The sequence below is a fragment of the Neoarius graeffei genome, chromosome 14 (genome assembly GCF_027579695.1).
Source record: "Neoarius graeffei isolate fNeoGra1 chromosome 14, fNeoGra1.pri, whole genome shotgun sequence".
Lineage (NCBI taxonomy): Eukaryota > Metazoa > Chordata > Actinopteri > Siluriformes > Ariidae > Neoarius > Neoarius graeffei.
The window spans coordinates 43,973,976-43,990,252 of NC_083582.1; the positions used below are offsets into that span (position 1 = coordinate 43,973,976).

Sequence of the window (16,277 nt, forward strand, 5' to 3'; positions counted from 1 at the left end):
ATTTAAAGAACAGGGATCTATCAAACAGGGTGCCCACTCACTCCTGATTGTCATCCCATTGATTGAAAACACCTGACTCTAATTTCACCTTCAAATTAACTGCTAATCCTAGAGGTTCACATACTTTTGCCACTCACAGATATGTAATATTGGCTCATTTTCCTCAATAAATAAATGACCAAGTATAATATTTTTGTTTAATTTGTTTAACTGGGTTCTCTTTATCTACTTTTAGGAGTTGTGTGAAAACCTGATGATGTTTTTGGTCATATTTATGCAGAAATATAGAAAATTCTAAAGGGTTCACAAACTTCCAAGCACCACTGTATAGAATTACTGGTAAAGCGAGTAGTACCAGCCTTACTTGTTTAAGAAAGTGAAAATGGGTGTCAGATCCATGTTCCTTGTGACAGAGAGGAGACTTAACATGATATATGAAGCACTGTATATCAGTAAAACCATACAGCTTTTAATCTTTATAAAACACATTTGAAATACATTGCACACGTGCAAAAATGGATAAACCACATTTTTGAAATACACCACATGAATTTCCACCATAGAGAGAAGTATCGTCAACCCCGACATGTTAAACACAAACCATCAGTAACAATAAACATTTTAAACCTGTATTCGTCAGGTCAGTCTTTTCCTAAAGTGCAACATTCATACCCAATACTGTTAAAGCAGGAGACTAAAGTTTTACTATATACCCCAAAAACTAAACAGAAAGGACACAACCTTGCATTGTAAGTGTTTAAATCAGAAATGGTAAAAAGCATGTACAGTTACGTTTTAAAGTTGAGTTTGTGTGAATACTGGTTTATTAACCTGAGGACATCTTTTCATTGTGGACTTTAGAATGGTGGCCATTTCATTTCACAGCTGTACACCAAAAATTTCAAAACTTGCCTACTGGGGTGCATAAGGACATGTCATTTTGATTTTTCCAGCATTACTATAATTTTTTTGAATTTCTGTCTGATTGCAATATCCAGCGGTGTTTCACCATCCTGTAAAAATAAAAGACAACCATAACCATAGTTAGTATTCACTCTTAAAACGTATTACATATTATACCCATGTAATACTTCGATAAAACTACCTCCATTTTAAGAAGACTTTCAAAATGTGCGACTGCTGTAAATGTGTTGCCACTGCTATCCAATTAAACTCCGTAAAATTCCTTATAATTAGTGAATCGCTACTTATCCGATTATGTACAACACTCCACACATCCTATTTACATAGGAGTTATGCTTTAGGTACATTTTATTCTATTATACCACAGTGTTGTTGAATGCTTGATTCTTGGGAAGAAGGTAAGGATTAATTTTTGAAAGCAGGACAACTTGGACATTAATCCTGGCTGCAAGGTTTATATTAATATGCTTGTCTCATCCATTATCATTTCTCTAGTAGCAACTTGCATATGGATTTACACGATGGATGCTCCTCATAACAAAAAAAAAAAAAAGCAAAAAAAAAAAGTATAAGTTGTTGATATGGGGAAGATTTCTGTAAGAATATGTTTCACATTTTTGGAGGGGGTCTCCAAAGTAACCAGGTTTTCTGACACAGGAGAAACTTCAGGATGATTTTTTTTTTGTCTTATCTACTTCGAGAGAAAAACAGAAGGTGGTGTGGAAACAACCATTTATAGCTGCTATAACACAAGTGAATAACAGGAACGTGTTTCACTGGCCTTCCACAACATTGTATTTAAATACATGGAGAAGCCATGGTCTAATGCAGGGGTGTCAAACCTGATCCATAAAGGGCCGTGTGGCTGCAGGTTTTCATTCCAGCCATGCAGCAGCACCCTGATTTGGCTTATTCAATCAACTGACACACCCACCCTTTAATCAAGGGTGGGTGTGGCTGCAAGTATTTGACTGTGTGAAGACAGTTCAGTTGATTGAATGAGCCAAGTCAGGTGTGCTGCTGCATGGCTGGAATGAAAACCTGCAGCCACAAGGCCCTTTATGGATCAGGTTTGACACCCCTGGTCTAATGAGAAGCACAGAGAAGCAGCTTTAGGACCAAAAGGTCTCCAGTTCGATTCCCTGGACCAGCAGGAATGGCTGAAGTGCCCTTGAGCAACACCTAACCCCCAACTGCTCCGGGTATGTTGTACGTTGGTCTGGATCAAAGCATCTACTAAATGCCTGTAATGTAAATGTAAACGTACGGGGCGGCATGGTGGTGCAGTGGTTAGCAGTGTTGCCCCACAGCAAGAAGGTTCTGGGTTCAAACGTCACGGCCGATGAGGGCCCTATCTGTGTTGAGACTGCATGTTCTCCACGTATCTGCGCAGGTTTCCTCCTAGTCCAAAGACATGCAGTTAGGCTAAGTGGCAACTATAAATTGTCCACTGATCGAGCTTCAAGACGGATGGGCTCCAAGTTTAAAAAAATGTCCTAGACACCATCCAATGATGGACTGTTAATGTCATCAGTTATGCCCTTGCTGGCTATAGGGAAGAACATGTGTGATGTGTTCTTTAAGTCATAAAAACATTGTAATCTTTGGCCAACTGCTGTGGTATAAGAATTAAAAAAAAAAAAACAAAAAAAAAAACCACACACCTGCTCCATGATGGATCATTTTTTTTTCCACCTGCATTATGGTTTGATTCTTATTTATTTCTCCATCACTGATATAGAACAAAAGACCAACGGTTTATACTACCTGCAATATTCAGTCATGCATAAAAAGGAACCTTACATTGTTTTGTATCGAAATATCTGCATTTGCCTCCAGTAGCAATAGAACAAGTCGGTGACTTTTACGCTGGCAAGCATAGTGAAGTGCAGTGTTCCCTTTCTGTTAAAGAAACACACATGAATAACACAGCAAACATGTTGATGAACATCGTTTCGGGGCGATAACAATGTTTAGCATTACTCACATAGTCTACAGCATTAATATCTGCTTTACTGTTTAACACCATCTCCAGCAGTGTCACATTCTGCTTCTGTTTCTTGTACTGTTAAAGTGGTAAAACCAGTTATCTGGTGTGACTTGATGGGAAAAAAAGAAGTACCATCATATCAGATATGCAAGTCAAGCGTAATCAGCATGCATGTGCTTTTTGTATGTCATTTTCCACCTTCTCAAGCAGATTCATGTGTAGAGCATGACACTATTCAACAATAAAATTATACTGTACCAATATGAGATACCCAATCAGTAGAATGGGCATGAGAATAGCAATCATGAGGTAATCCAAGAAGGAAAGTGCCCTTTTTCCAACATAGTGCAGGCAAGTCCTTTGTTTCTAAAGACAAAAGAGTATACCATTATTCCATGCAAACTGACAAATGCATCCACACACCATTTCACACCAACTACATTTAAAATAAAAGTTTTAAGCATTTAAAAGTTCACTACATGAGTTACTACAGAAGGCTGAGACACAAACCACAAGCGATACCTTGTTTCTTATGGATACATCAGCTTTTTTATCCAAAAGGTATTTGACAACGCGGACTCTTCCACCCTTACAGGCAGCTATGAGTGGTGTGTCTCCTAATAATTCATCCTGAACATTTAATTTCTTGGCATCAGCCTTGAGCAGATGGTACACCTGGTGGAGTTCACCCTGGTAAGCTGCATGGCAAATGGGCTACGAAAAAAAAAATCAAAATCCATGTGAACGTATGCCATGTTGGATCCTATACCAACAAAATCAATAGTATATTTATCATGTGAAGAACTAATTAGTATAATCAAGCACATAATACAGATGCAAGTTGGGTACAAAAGGTCTTAAACATTGCTCTAATACACACGAAAATGAAAATTTCCACACAACAACTCATGCTAGAACTTGATTCAATACACAAGCCTTTGGGAGGTCTAAAACAACCATTATATCCACACATTTTAGATCATGTCCATCATCTACACCAACTTGTATAGGCAGGGTCATGAGTCACACATTCAGTGTTCACAGCAATTTGCCAATTCTAATTTATTACTGAAAGACAGGTTCTATTGTGTTTTACCCATACACGGAGTGCAGAATTATTAGGCAAGTTGTATTTTTGAGGGTTAGTTTTATTATTGAACAACAACTATGTTCTCAATCAAACAAAAAGACTCAAATATCAAAGCTGAATATGTATGGAAGTTAGAGTGGGGTGTTTTTAGTTTTGGCCATTTTAGGAGAATATGTATGTGTTCAGGTAACTTTCACTGTGCAGAATTATTAGGCAACTTAATAAAAACCAAATATGTAGCCATTTCACTTATTTATTTTCACCAGGTACACTGATATGACAACTCCAGATTTGCAAATAAACATATGACATTCAAACACAAAACAAAAACAAATCAGTGACCAATATAGCCACCCTTCTTCATGAGGACACTCAAAAGCCTTCCATCCATAGATTCTGTCAATTTCTTTATCTGTTCACGACCAACATTGTGTGCAGCAGCAACCACGGCCTCCCAGACGCTGTTCAGAGAGGTGTACTGTTTTCCCTCTTTGTAGACCTCACGTTTTATAATGGACCACAGGTTCTCTATGGGGTTTAGGTCAGGTGAACAAGGGGGCCATGTCATTATTTTTTTCACCTTTCAGACCTTTACTGGCTAGCCACGCAGTGGAGTATTTGGACGCATGAGATGGAGCGTTATCCTGCATGAAAATCATGTTCTTCTTGAAAGATGCTGACTTTTTCCTATACCACTGCTTGAAGAAGGTTTCTTCCAGGAACTGGCAGTAGGTCTGGGAGTTGAGTTTGAGTCCATCCTCAACTCGAAAAGGTCCAACAAACTCGTCTTTGATGATACCAGCCCATAGCAGTACTCCACCTCCACCTTGCTGGCGTCCGAGTCAGAGTGGAGCTCTGTGCCCATTACTGATCCAGCCACAGGCCCATCCATCTGGCCCATCAAGAGTCACTCTCATCTCATCAGACCACAGCACCTTAAAAAAATCAGTCTTAAGATATTTCTTGGCCCAGTCTTGACATTTTATCTTGTGTGCCTTACTCAGTGGTGGTCATTTTTCAGCCTTCCTTACCTTGGCCATGTCCCTCAGTATTGCACACCTTGTACTCTTTGACACTCCAGGAATGTTGCAACTCTGGAATATGGCAGAACTGGATGCTAATGGCTGCTTGTTAGCTTCACGCTTGATTTTCCGCAGATCATGTGCAGTTATTTTGCGCCTTTTTTTTCCCCCCACACGCTTCTTTCGACCCTGTTGACTATTTGCAATGAAACGCTTGATTGTTCGGTGATCACGTTTCAACATCTTCACAATTTCAAGAGTGCTGCATCCGTCTGCAAGACATCTCACAATTTTATACTTTTCAAAGTCTGTCAGATCTCTCTTCTGACCCGTTTTGCCAGAGGAAAAGAGGTTGCCTAATAATTATGCACACCTGATATAGGGTGTTGATGTCATTAGACCACACCCCCTCTCATTACACAGATGCACAGCACCTGATATACTTAATTGGTAGTAGGCTTTCAAGCCTAAACAGCTTGGAGTGGGACAACATGCATTAAAAGGATGTTGTGGTCAAAATACTCACTTGCCTAATAATTCTGCACTCAGTGCCCCACACACCAACATTTAATATTGTGCAGTGCCCATGAAACAAGTTAGTTCCTGTTATCACTGTAAATTACAACTATATTTTACATTATATGGCCAAAACTATGTGGACATTTGACCATCACACCAAGATGTTCCCCTTTGCTGTTATAAGAGCCTACACACACCCCTCAAAATATTGGAATATCGTGAAAGTTCACTTTTTTCATAATTTAATTCAAAAAGGTAACCTTTCATACATTCTATATTCAGTACATGTAAACAAATACTTTAAGGTTTTTTGTTTTAATTTTGATGATTATGGCTTATAGCTCATGAAAATCAAAAATCCAGTATCTCAAAATCTCATCTCATTCTCATTATCTCTAGCCGCTTTATCCTTCTACAGGGTCGCAGGCAAGCTGGAGCCTATCCCAGCTGACTACGGGCGAAAGGCGGGGTACACCCTGGACAAGTCGCCAGGTCATCACAGGGCTGACACATAGACACAGACAACCATTCACACTCACATTCACACCTACAGTCAATTTAGAGTCACCAGTTAACCTAACCTGCATGTCTTTGGACTGTGGGGGAAACCGGAGCACCCGGAGGAAACCCATGCGGACACGGGGAGAACATGCAAACTCCACACAGAAAGGCCCTCGCCGGCCCCAGGGCTCGAACCCAGGACCTTCTTGCTGTGAGGCGACAGCGCTAACCACTACACCACCGTGCCGCCCGTATCTCAAAATATTAGAATTTAATTTCAACTTTGAGTAAAACAGTATAAATACCATGGATCTCTCTCAGTCTAGCTCAGTACATGCAACCACAATCATGGGGAAGACTGCTGACTTGACAGTTGTCCAGAAGATGATCATCAACTCCCTCCACAAGGAGGGTAAGCCACAGAAGGTCGTTGCTGAAAAGGCTGGCTGGAAAAGGTGCACAAGCAACAGTGATGACCGCAGCCTTGAGAGAATTGTCAAGAACAGTTGATTCAAGAACTTGGGAGAACTTCACAAGGAGTGTACTGAGGCTGGTGTCAGTGCATCAAGAGCCATCACACACACACACGTCTTCAGGAAAGGGGATACAACTGTCACATTCCTAATATCAAGCCACTCCTGAACCAGAGACAACGTCAGATGCATCTTACCTGGGCTAAGGAGAGAAAGAACTGGACTGTTGCTCAGTGGACTTGATAAAACATAGTAGACCAACACCAGCAGATGTCATGGCACCCCAAATCATCACAGACTGCGGAAACTTCACACTGGACTTCAAATACCATGGATCCTGTACCTCTCCACTTTTCCTCCAGATTCTAGGACCTTGATTTCCAAATGAAATGCAAAATTTACTTTGACCTGACAAGATGAAAAGAGGCTGTGCTCATCCCTGTTACTTGTGCACCTTTTCCAGCCAGCCTTTTCAGCAATGACCTTCTGTGGCTTACCCTCCTTGTGGAGGGAGCTGATGATCAGCTTCTGGACGACTGTCAAGTCAGCAGTCTTCCCCATGATTGTGGTTGCATGTACTGAACTAGATGGAGACATACACAGTATTTATACTGTTTTACTCAAACTCAAGATGGAATATTATATTTTGAGATAATCAGAAATCCAGTTTCATGAGCTATAAACCATAAATCATCAAAAATTAAAACAAAAATTCCATGAAATTTCACTTTGTGTAATGAATATAGAATATGAAAGTTTTCCTTTTTGAATTAAATTATGAAAAAAAAAAAACTTTCACGATATGCCAATATTTTGAGATGCACTAGTGTGTATATATATATATATATATATATATATATATATATATATATATATATATATATATATACACACGCACACACGTTTTGCAAGTGTTCATCCCCTTTTGTGTTTTGTCCTGTTTTGGTGCATTACAACATGGAATTTAAAATGGATTTTTGGGGGGTTAACACCATTTTATTTGTACAACATGCCTACCACTTTATAGGTGCAATTGTTGTTTTATTGTGACAAAAACAATAATTAATATGAACCCCCCCCCCCAAAAAAAAAACAGAAATTTGGAGTGTGCATAGGTATTCACACCCTCAAAGACAATACTCTGTCGAGCCACCTTTTGCTGCAATTACAGCTGCAATTCTCTTGAGCTATGTGTCTCTATTAGCTTAGCACATCTAGCCACTGGGATTTTTGTCCATTCCTCAAGGCAAAACTGCTCCAACTCCTTCAAGTTAGATGGGTTGCGTTGGTGTACAGCAATCTTCAAGTTATGCCACAGATTCTCAACTGGATTGAGGTCTGGGCTTTGATCAGGCCATTCCAAGACATTTAAATGTTTCCCTTTAAACCACTCCAGTGTAGCTTTAGCAGTATGTTTAGGGTCATTGTCCTGCTGGAATGTGAACCTTCATCCAAGTCTCAAACCTCTGGCTGACTCAAACAGGTTTTCCTCCAGAATTACCCTGTATTTAGTGCCATCCATCTTTCCTTCAGTCCTGACCAGCTTTCCTGTCCCTGCAGATGAAAAATATCCCCACAGCATTATGCTGCCACCACTATGCTTCACTGTAGGAATGGTGTTCTCAGGGTTATGGGAAGTATCGGGTTTGCACCACGTGTAGCATTTCCCATGATGGCCAAAAAGATCAATTTTAGTCTCATCTGACCAGAGAATCTTCTTCCATGTGTTTGGGGAGTCTGCCACATGCTGTTGGGCAAACTCCAAATGTGTTTTCTTAAGCAATGGCTTTTTTCTGGCCACTCTTCCATAAAGCCCCACTCTGTGGAGTGTACAGCTTAAAGTGGTTCTATGGACAGATACTCCCATCTCCACTGTAGATCTTTGCAGCTCCTTCAGTGTTATCTTTGGTATCTTTGTTGCATCTCTGATTAATGCCCTCCTTGCCCAGTCTGTGAGTTTTGGTGGGCGGCCTTCTCTTGTCAGGTTTGTAGTGGTGCCATATTTTTTCCATTTTGCTATAATGGATTTAATGGTGCTCCCTGGGATAGTCAAAGTTTGGGATATTTTTTATAACCCAAGTCTGATCTATATTTCTCCACAACTTTGTCTCTGACCTGTTTGGAGGCTCCTTGGTTTCCATGTTGCTTGCTTAGCAGTGTTGCAGAGTCAGGGTCCTTCCAGAACAGGTTGATTTATACAGACATCAAGTGACTGGTCATGTGACACTTTGCACACAGGTGGACCTTAATCAACTAATTATGGGACTTATGAAGTGAATTGGTTGGACCAGCTCTTATTTAGGGGTTTCATACGAAAGGGGCTGAATACCTATGCACATTCCAGATTTCTGTTTTTTAATCTTAATTATTGTTGGTGTCACAATAAAACAACAATTTGCACCTTTAAAGTGGCAAGTATTTTTTTTTTTAAATCAAATGGTGCTAACCCTCCAAAAATCCATTTTAATTCCATCTTGTAATGTGACAAAACAGGACATACGCCAAGGGGGATGAATACTTTTGCAAGGCACTGTATATTACACACACAAACCACAGGAGCTTGAAAGTTTGTGAATCCTTTTGCATTTTCTATATTTCTGCATAAATATGAGCTAAAACATCAAGATTTTCTCACAAGTCCTAGAAGTAGATAAAAAGAACCCAATTAAACAAATGAGACAAAAAAAGTATTATTTTTGGTCATTTATTTATTGAGGAAAATGATCCAATAATATTTGCAAGTGGCAAAAGTATGTGAACCTTTGCTTTCAGTATCTTGTATGACCCCATTGTGCAGCAATAACTGCAATTAAACTTTTTTTTTGTAACTGTTGATCAGTCCTGCACACTGGCTTGGGGGAATTTTAGCTCATTCCTCCTCCGTACAGAACGGCTTCAACTCTGATGTTGGTGGGTTTCTTCACATGATCTTCTCAAACAACATTTCTTTTGGATTAAGGTCAGGGCTTTGGCTTGGAAGGAATACTTCGAGGATCTCCTCAATCCCACCGTCACATCTTCCATTGAGGAAGCGGAGGCTGATGACTCAGAGGTGGACTCATCCATTACCCAAGCCGAAGTCACTGAGGTGGTTTGCAAGCTCCTCGGTGGCAAGGCACCGGGGGTGGATGAGATCCGCCCTGAGTATCTTAAGTCTCTGGATGTTGTGGGGCTGTCTTAGCTGACATGCCTCTGCAACATCGCGTGGTGGTCGGGGACAGTGCCTCTGGAGTGGCAGACTGGGGTGGTGGTCCCTCTTTTTAAGAAAGGGGACCGGAGAGTGTGATCCAATTATAGGGGAATCACACTTCTCAGCCTCCCCGGGAAGGTTTACTCCAGGGTACTGGAGAGGAGAATTCGGCCAATAGTCGAACCTCGGATCCAGGAGGAATAATGCGGTTTTCGTCCTGGTTGTGGAACACTGGACCAGCTCTATACCCTTCATAGGATGCTCGAGGGTTCATGGGAGTTTGCCCATCCAGTCCACATGTGCTTTGTGGATCTGGAGAAGGCACTCGACCGTGTCCCTCGTGGTATTCTGTGGGGGATGCTTCGGGAGTATGGGGTTCAGGGCTCTTTGCTAAGGGCTGTCCGGTCCCTGTACGAATGGAGCAGGAGTCTGGTTCGCATTGCCGGCAGTAAGTCAGACCTGTTCCCATTCCAAAACTCAAACTTTACTATTCTCTAACCATTCTTTAGTAGAATGACTTGTATGATTAGTCTCCGTCTTGCTGCATGACTCACTTTCTGTGAACAGATGCTCTATTTTTCTTTAGAATTTGCTGGAATAATTCAGAATTCGTTGTTCCATCAATGATGGCCATCAACGCCTTGGTTTTGTTGATGCTGATGCATAATCCAGTTGATGTGACATACAGTGGTGCTTGAAAGTTTGTGAACCCTTTAGAATTTTCTATATTTCTGCATAAATATGACCTAAAACATCATCAGATTTTCACCCACGTCCTAAAAATAGATCAAGAGAACCCAGTTAAACAAATGAGACACAAATATTATACTTGGTCATTTATTTATTGAGGAAAATGATCCAATATTACATATCTGTGAGTGGCAAAAGTATGTGAACCTTTGCTTTCAGTATCTGGTGTGACCCCCTTGTGCAGCAATAACTGCAACTAAACGTTTCCGGTAACTGTTGATCAGTCCTGCACACCGGCTTGGAGGAATTTTAGCCCATTCCTCCATACAGAACAGAGGCCTTCAGTTGCTTAGAAGTTATCTTGGGGTCCTTTGTGACCTCGCTGACTATTTCACGCCTTGCTCTTGGAGTGATCTTTGTTGGTCGACCACTCCTGGGGAGGGTAACAATGGTCTTGAATTTCCTCCATTTGTACACAATCTGTCTGACTGTGGATTGGTGGAGTCCAAACTCTTTAGAGATGGTTTTATAACCTTTTCCAGCCTGATGACCATCAACAACGCTTTTTCTGAGGTCCTCAGAAATCTCCTTTGTTTGTGCTATGATACACTTCCACAAACATGTGTTGTGAAGATCAGACTTTGATAGATCCCTGTTCTTTAAATTATACAGGGTGCCCACTCACACCTGATTGTCATCCCATTGATTGAAAACACCCGACTCTAATTTCACCTTCAAGTCGACTGCTAATCCTAGAGGTTCACATACTTTTGCCACTCACAGATATGTAATATTGGATCATTTTCCTCAATAAATAAATGACCAAGTATAATATTTTTGTTTAATTTGTTTAACTGGGTTCTCTTTATCTACTTTTAGGACTTGTGTGAAAACCTGATGATGTTTTAGGTCATATTTATGCAGAAATATAGAAAATTCTAAAGGGTTCACAAACTTTCAAGCACCACTGTATTCATCCAGTAGAGTTACCTCGTCTTGCATCCATTTGTGGGTGTGTGACAGCAGAGCAATGTCATCCACAAAATCAGGGTCACCCAGCTGGTCATATTGTCCACTGGATCCCATTACATTTGTTTACTGTTGTTTGTCGCATGATCCAGTCGACAGATCTGATCAACAGAGAGTCAGTGAAGATAAAAGGAAACATCATAGAGGAAGTCAAGGATTTCATCTACCTTGGCATCATCATAGGAGGAACAGAAAAGGATCTATGAGCTAGAATGGGAAAAGCTAGCCTTTGTAATGCTGAGAAACATCTGGAAGGCACACATCATCTTGATCTCCACAAAACTACAGATCTTCAACTCAAACGTGAAATCAGTTTTGTTGTATAGGGCAGAAACTTGGCAAACAGCAAAAACGCTCCAAAAAGATCATCCAGGGTTTTGTCAACAGATGCCTACGTAGGATCCTAAGGATATGGTGGCCAGAAAAGATTACCAATGAAGAATTGCTGACAAAAACAAAAGAAAAACACCCGTGGTAACTTAAATACAGCGAAGAAAATGGGGGTGGATTGGCCATACCCTACGAAAACCTAGGAACATCATCACAGGCATTACAGTGGAACTCTCAGGAGGAAAGAAAGAGAGGTCACCCCTGGAATACTTGGAGATGGAACACAACAGCAACAATCCAGACAGCTGGCTACACCTTGAAGCAGTTGGAGAAAGAAGCACAGAACAAGACAAAGTGAAGGTCGACTGTCAGTGGCCCATGTTCCTCTTTTGAACCACAGGAGAGATCAATGATGGTAAGCCATTCTGGCCCAGATGCAGCAAATCAAGTCCAAACCATGATACTACCACCACCATGTTTCACAGATGGGAAAAGGTTTTTATGCTGGAATGCAGTGTTTTCCTTTTCACAAACATCATGCTTTCCATTTAAATCAAAAAGTTATATTTTTGGCTCATCCATCCACAATCCCCCCAATAATCTTCTGGCTTGTCCACGTGATCTTTAGCAAGTTGTAGTCAGGCAGCAATGTTCTTTTTGGAGAGCAGTAGCTTTCTCCTTGCAACCCTGCCATGCACACCACTGTTGTTCTGTGTTCTCCTGATGGTGGACTCATGAACATTAGCCAAATGTGAGAGAGGCCTTTAGTTGCTTAGAAGTTACCCTGGGTTCCCACGAGACTTCGCAGACTATTAGACATCTTGCTCTTGGAGTGATCTTTGTTGATCGACCACTCCTGGGGAGGGTAGCAGTGATCATGAATTTTCTCCAATTGTCTAACTGTGGATTGGTGGAGTCCAAACTCTTTAGAGATGATTTTGTAACCTTTTCCAGTGTGATGAGCATCAACAACTCTTTCAGAGCTCCTCAGAAGTCTCCTTTACTCATGCAATGATACACTTCCACAAACATGTGTTGTGAAGATCAGACTTTGATAGATCCCTGTTCTTTAAATAAAACAGGGTGCCTACTCACACCTGATTGTCGTCCCATTGACTGTAAAACATCTGACTCTAATTTTACCTTCAAATTAATTGATAATTTGAAGGTAAAATTACCTTTGTGTATTGTATATTGTACATACCTTTTCTTTTTATTCTATGTGTGTGTGTGCACTTTATGGAGCAGCTCTGAATCTCATTATACTCTGTGTGATGACAATAAAGGCTTTCTATTCTATAAAACTAGAGTTCACATACTTTTACCACTCACTGATGTGTAATATCAGGTCATTTTCCTCAATAAATATGCCCAAGCATAATATTTTATCTCATTTGTTTGATTGGGTTCTCTTTATCTACATTTAGGACCTGAGTGAAAATCTTATGTTTTATATTATATTAATGCATAAATACAGAAAATTCTGAAGCGTTCACAAATTTTCAGGTCACATCACATATTTAAAAGCATTACTTTCAAGCAATTATATATAGTACCAGTCAAAAGTCTGGACACCCCTACTCATTCATAGGTTGTCCTGTATTTTGACTATTTTCTACATTGTAGAACAATACTGAAGATGTCAAAATTATGAAATAACATATGGAACATGTATGGAATTATGTGGTGTTAATAAAACAAAATATGTTTGATATTTTAGATTCTTCAAAGTAGCTACTGTTTACCTTGATGATGCTTTGCACACATTATCTTAACCAATTTCTTGCCTTCTTTTGTGTTTGAGCTCAAACAGTAAATAGTAAATAATAAAAATACAGTAAATAGCCCTATTCCACAACTGTAGTAATAAATATTGTGTCAGGAACTGCTCAACTAAGTAAAGAGAAACGACATCCATCATTACTTTAAGACATGAAGAACTGACTTAATTTCATAAAAATAATAACAAAACATTAAATTTAGTAGGTGTGTCCAAACCTTTGACTGGTCCTGTATTTATATAAAATCACATATACACATGCAGTTAAATTTCATCCAAACCTCAATAACTCAATACAATGTCAGCTTATAAATAATCTCAACTTGGATTGTATGTTAGGTTTCATTTAAAAAAAAAAAAAAAAAAAGAGTTTGTTTGGTGGCATGGTGGTGTAGCAGGTAGCACGGTCGCCTCACAGCAAGAAGGGTCTGGGCTCCAGCTCAGTGGCTGATGGGGGCCTTTCTGCGTGGAGTTTGCATGTTCTCCCCGGGTCTGCGTGGGTTTCCTCCGGGTGCTCTGGTTTCCCCCACAGTCCAAAGACATGCAGGTTAGGCTAATTGGTGGCTCTAAATTGACCATAGGTGTGAATGTGAATGGTTGTCTACCTATGTCTAAGCCCTGCGATAACCTGGCAACTTGTCCATGGTGTACCCTGCCTCTCACCCATAGTCAGCTGGAATAGACTCCAGCTTGCCTGAAACCCTGCACAGGATAAGCGGTTACGGATAATTGGTGGGGTTTGTTTGTTTGAGTTAAATGGGCCTCAAACTGTGAAGTTTGAGAATCCCAGGTATAAGAGTTATATAGACTCAGTGTGTGTGAAAGTAAAGGACATTAGCTATAGCTACACAGAAGACATTCAGTAACCAAAAAATAAATCAGCATTTACACCTGGAATACATTTAGCTGGAGCACCAAATTCAAATATATACACAAGGTCATTCAAATATCAGTGGATAAAAATATTTTACGGACATACAGTAAGGCTAATAACAGGATAAGCAGCTACAGATAATATATATACACATCTTCATCCATCCATGATCTGTAGCCACTTATCCTGATCTACAGGGTTGCAGGCAAGCTGGAGCCTATCCCAGCTGACTACGGGCGAAAGGCGGGGTACACCCTGGACAAGTCGCCAGGTCATCACAGGGCTGACACATAGACACAGACAACCATTCACACTCACATTCACACCTACGGTCAATTTAGAGTCACCAGTTAACCTAACCTGCATGTCTTTGGACTGTGGGGGAAACCGGAGCACCCGGAGGAAACCCACGCGGACACGGGGAGAACATGCAAACTCCACACAGAAAGACCCTCGCCGGCCACGGGGCTCGAACCCGGACCTTCTTGCTGTGAGGCGACAGCGCTAACCACTACACCACCGTGCCACCATTTACCACCATAAGTTGTAAAATGAATAGAAAATATAGTCAAGACATTTTTCTGGTCATTTTGAGCATTTAATCGACCCCACAAATGTGATGCTCCAGAAACTCAATCTGCTCAAAGGAAGGTCAGTTTTATAGCTTCTCTAAAGAGCTCAACTGTTTTCAGCTGTGCTAACATGATTGTACAAGGGTTTTCTAATCATCCATTAGCCTTCTGAGGCAATGAGCAAACACATTGTACCATTAGAACACTGGAGTGAGAGTTGCTGGAAATGGGCCTCTATACACCTATGGAGATATTGCACCAAAAACCACACATTTGCAGCTAGAATAGTCATTTACCACATTAGCAATGTATAGAGTGGATTTCTGATTAGTTTAAAGTGATCTTCATTGAAAAGAACAGTGCTTTTCTTTCAAAAATAAGGACATTTCAAAGTGACCCCAAACTTTTGAACGGTAGTATATATATATATATATATATATATATATATATATATATATATATATATAAACAAACCCTTTGGAAACCTAATCAGTAATCAGCACAAAAGGTAAGTGTATCTTATTGTTTACGCACCTCTGAATATCGGACCCCCATAACTCTGTTTGTCTCAGTCACGTGTCGTGTATGGGACTGTCCCTCTGGAGGAATGATCCGGTCTCCTGGGTCTCCGCTTTAGGTGGCTGTGTGAAAATAGTAACGCTGTGGGTTTATATTTTTGTTAATATAAACCTCTGAAACCGTTCTACTTCCGAGCACTCAGTAACCTTTCTTACAAGCTTGGGAACTGTAACATTACGTCATCAGCCGCAGGACAGACAGAGCCTCCCACCCAGCAAAGCAATGCGCTCACACCCGGAAGTTATTAACACAGGTGTTACACAACACTTACAGGTAGAGGCAGTTCACCTGAGCGCGTATTCTATATTAAAGTAGGCAATGCGAATGTCTCACTGCATAGCTAGCGACTCTTTAATGAAGATGTTCAACCAAAACTTGTCTAATTGCTCGTTTACTGCTGGACACGAACCATTTAAACCTGACTATTAGATCAACGAGCATATTTATGAAAAAGTAGGATCGCGCGCCATCTAGCGAGTGTATTGAGATATGATCAGTGTGTGCATGATGTCGGTCTTCAAGATTCATCCATCTCATCTCATCTCATCTCATTATCTCTAGCCGCTTTATCCTGTTCTACAGGGTCGCAGGCAAGCTGGAGCCTATCCCAGCTGACTACGGGCGAAAGGCGGGGTACACCCTGGACAAGTCGCCAGGTCATCACAGGGCTGACACATAGACACAGACAACCATTCACACTCACATTCACACCTA

The 16,277-nt window shown here is 40.6% G+C and overlaps 1 protein-coding gene across 2 annotated transcripts; it reads right to left on the reverse strand.

The window, feature by feature from the left end:
- Window positions 1-449: 449 nt before the first annotated feature.
- ankrd22 (ankyrin repeat domain 22) lies at window positions 450-15,784 on the reverse strand. 2 transcript variants are annotated; one of them, XR_009656474.1, is made up of 7 exons: window positions 15,519-15,784; window positions 3,437-3,628; window positions 3,173-3,280; window positions 2,912-2,989; window positions 2,728-2,826; window positions 2,192-2,325; window positions 923-1,013 (listed from the first exon to the last, which is right to left on the reverse strand). XR_009656474.1 is itself a non-coding variant. In XM_060939761.1 (6 exons), exons 1-6 carry the CDS (start codon window positions 15,537-15,539, stop codon window positions 936-938), a joined length of 576 nt encoding a protein of 191 aa, XP_060795744.1. In that variant the 5' UTR covers window positions 15,540-15,780; the 3' UTR covers window positions 450-935. The 2 variants fall into 2 exon arrangements, 1 of the variants encoding a protein (XP_060795744.1); XM_060939761.1 differs by lacking the exon at window positions 2,192-2,325 and having other exon boundaries at window positions 450-1,013; window positions 15,519-15,780.
- Between the last annotated feature and the right edge of the window lie 493 nt (window positions 15,785-16,277).

What these genes read in the sequence shown, in the direction of transcription:
- ankrd22 (XM_060939761.1), bottom strand. Translation starts at nt 15,539, where the DNA reads ATGGGGGTCCGATATTCAGAG. An exon ending in TGGGGGTCCGATATTCAGAG is followed by an intron (nt 3,629 to 15,518) that starts GTGCGTAAACAA and finishes TTTTTTTCGTAG; the next exon opens with CCCATTTGCCATGCAGCTTA. An exon ending in ATATTAATGCTGTAGACTAT is followed by an intron (nt 2,827 to 2,911) that starts GTGAGTAATGCT and finishes TTTCTTTAACAG; the next exon opens with AAAGGGAACACTGCACTTCA.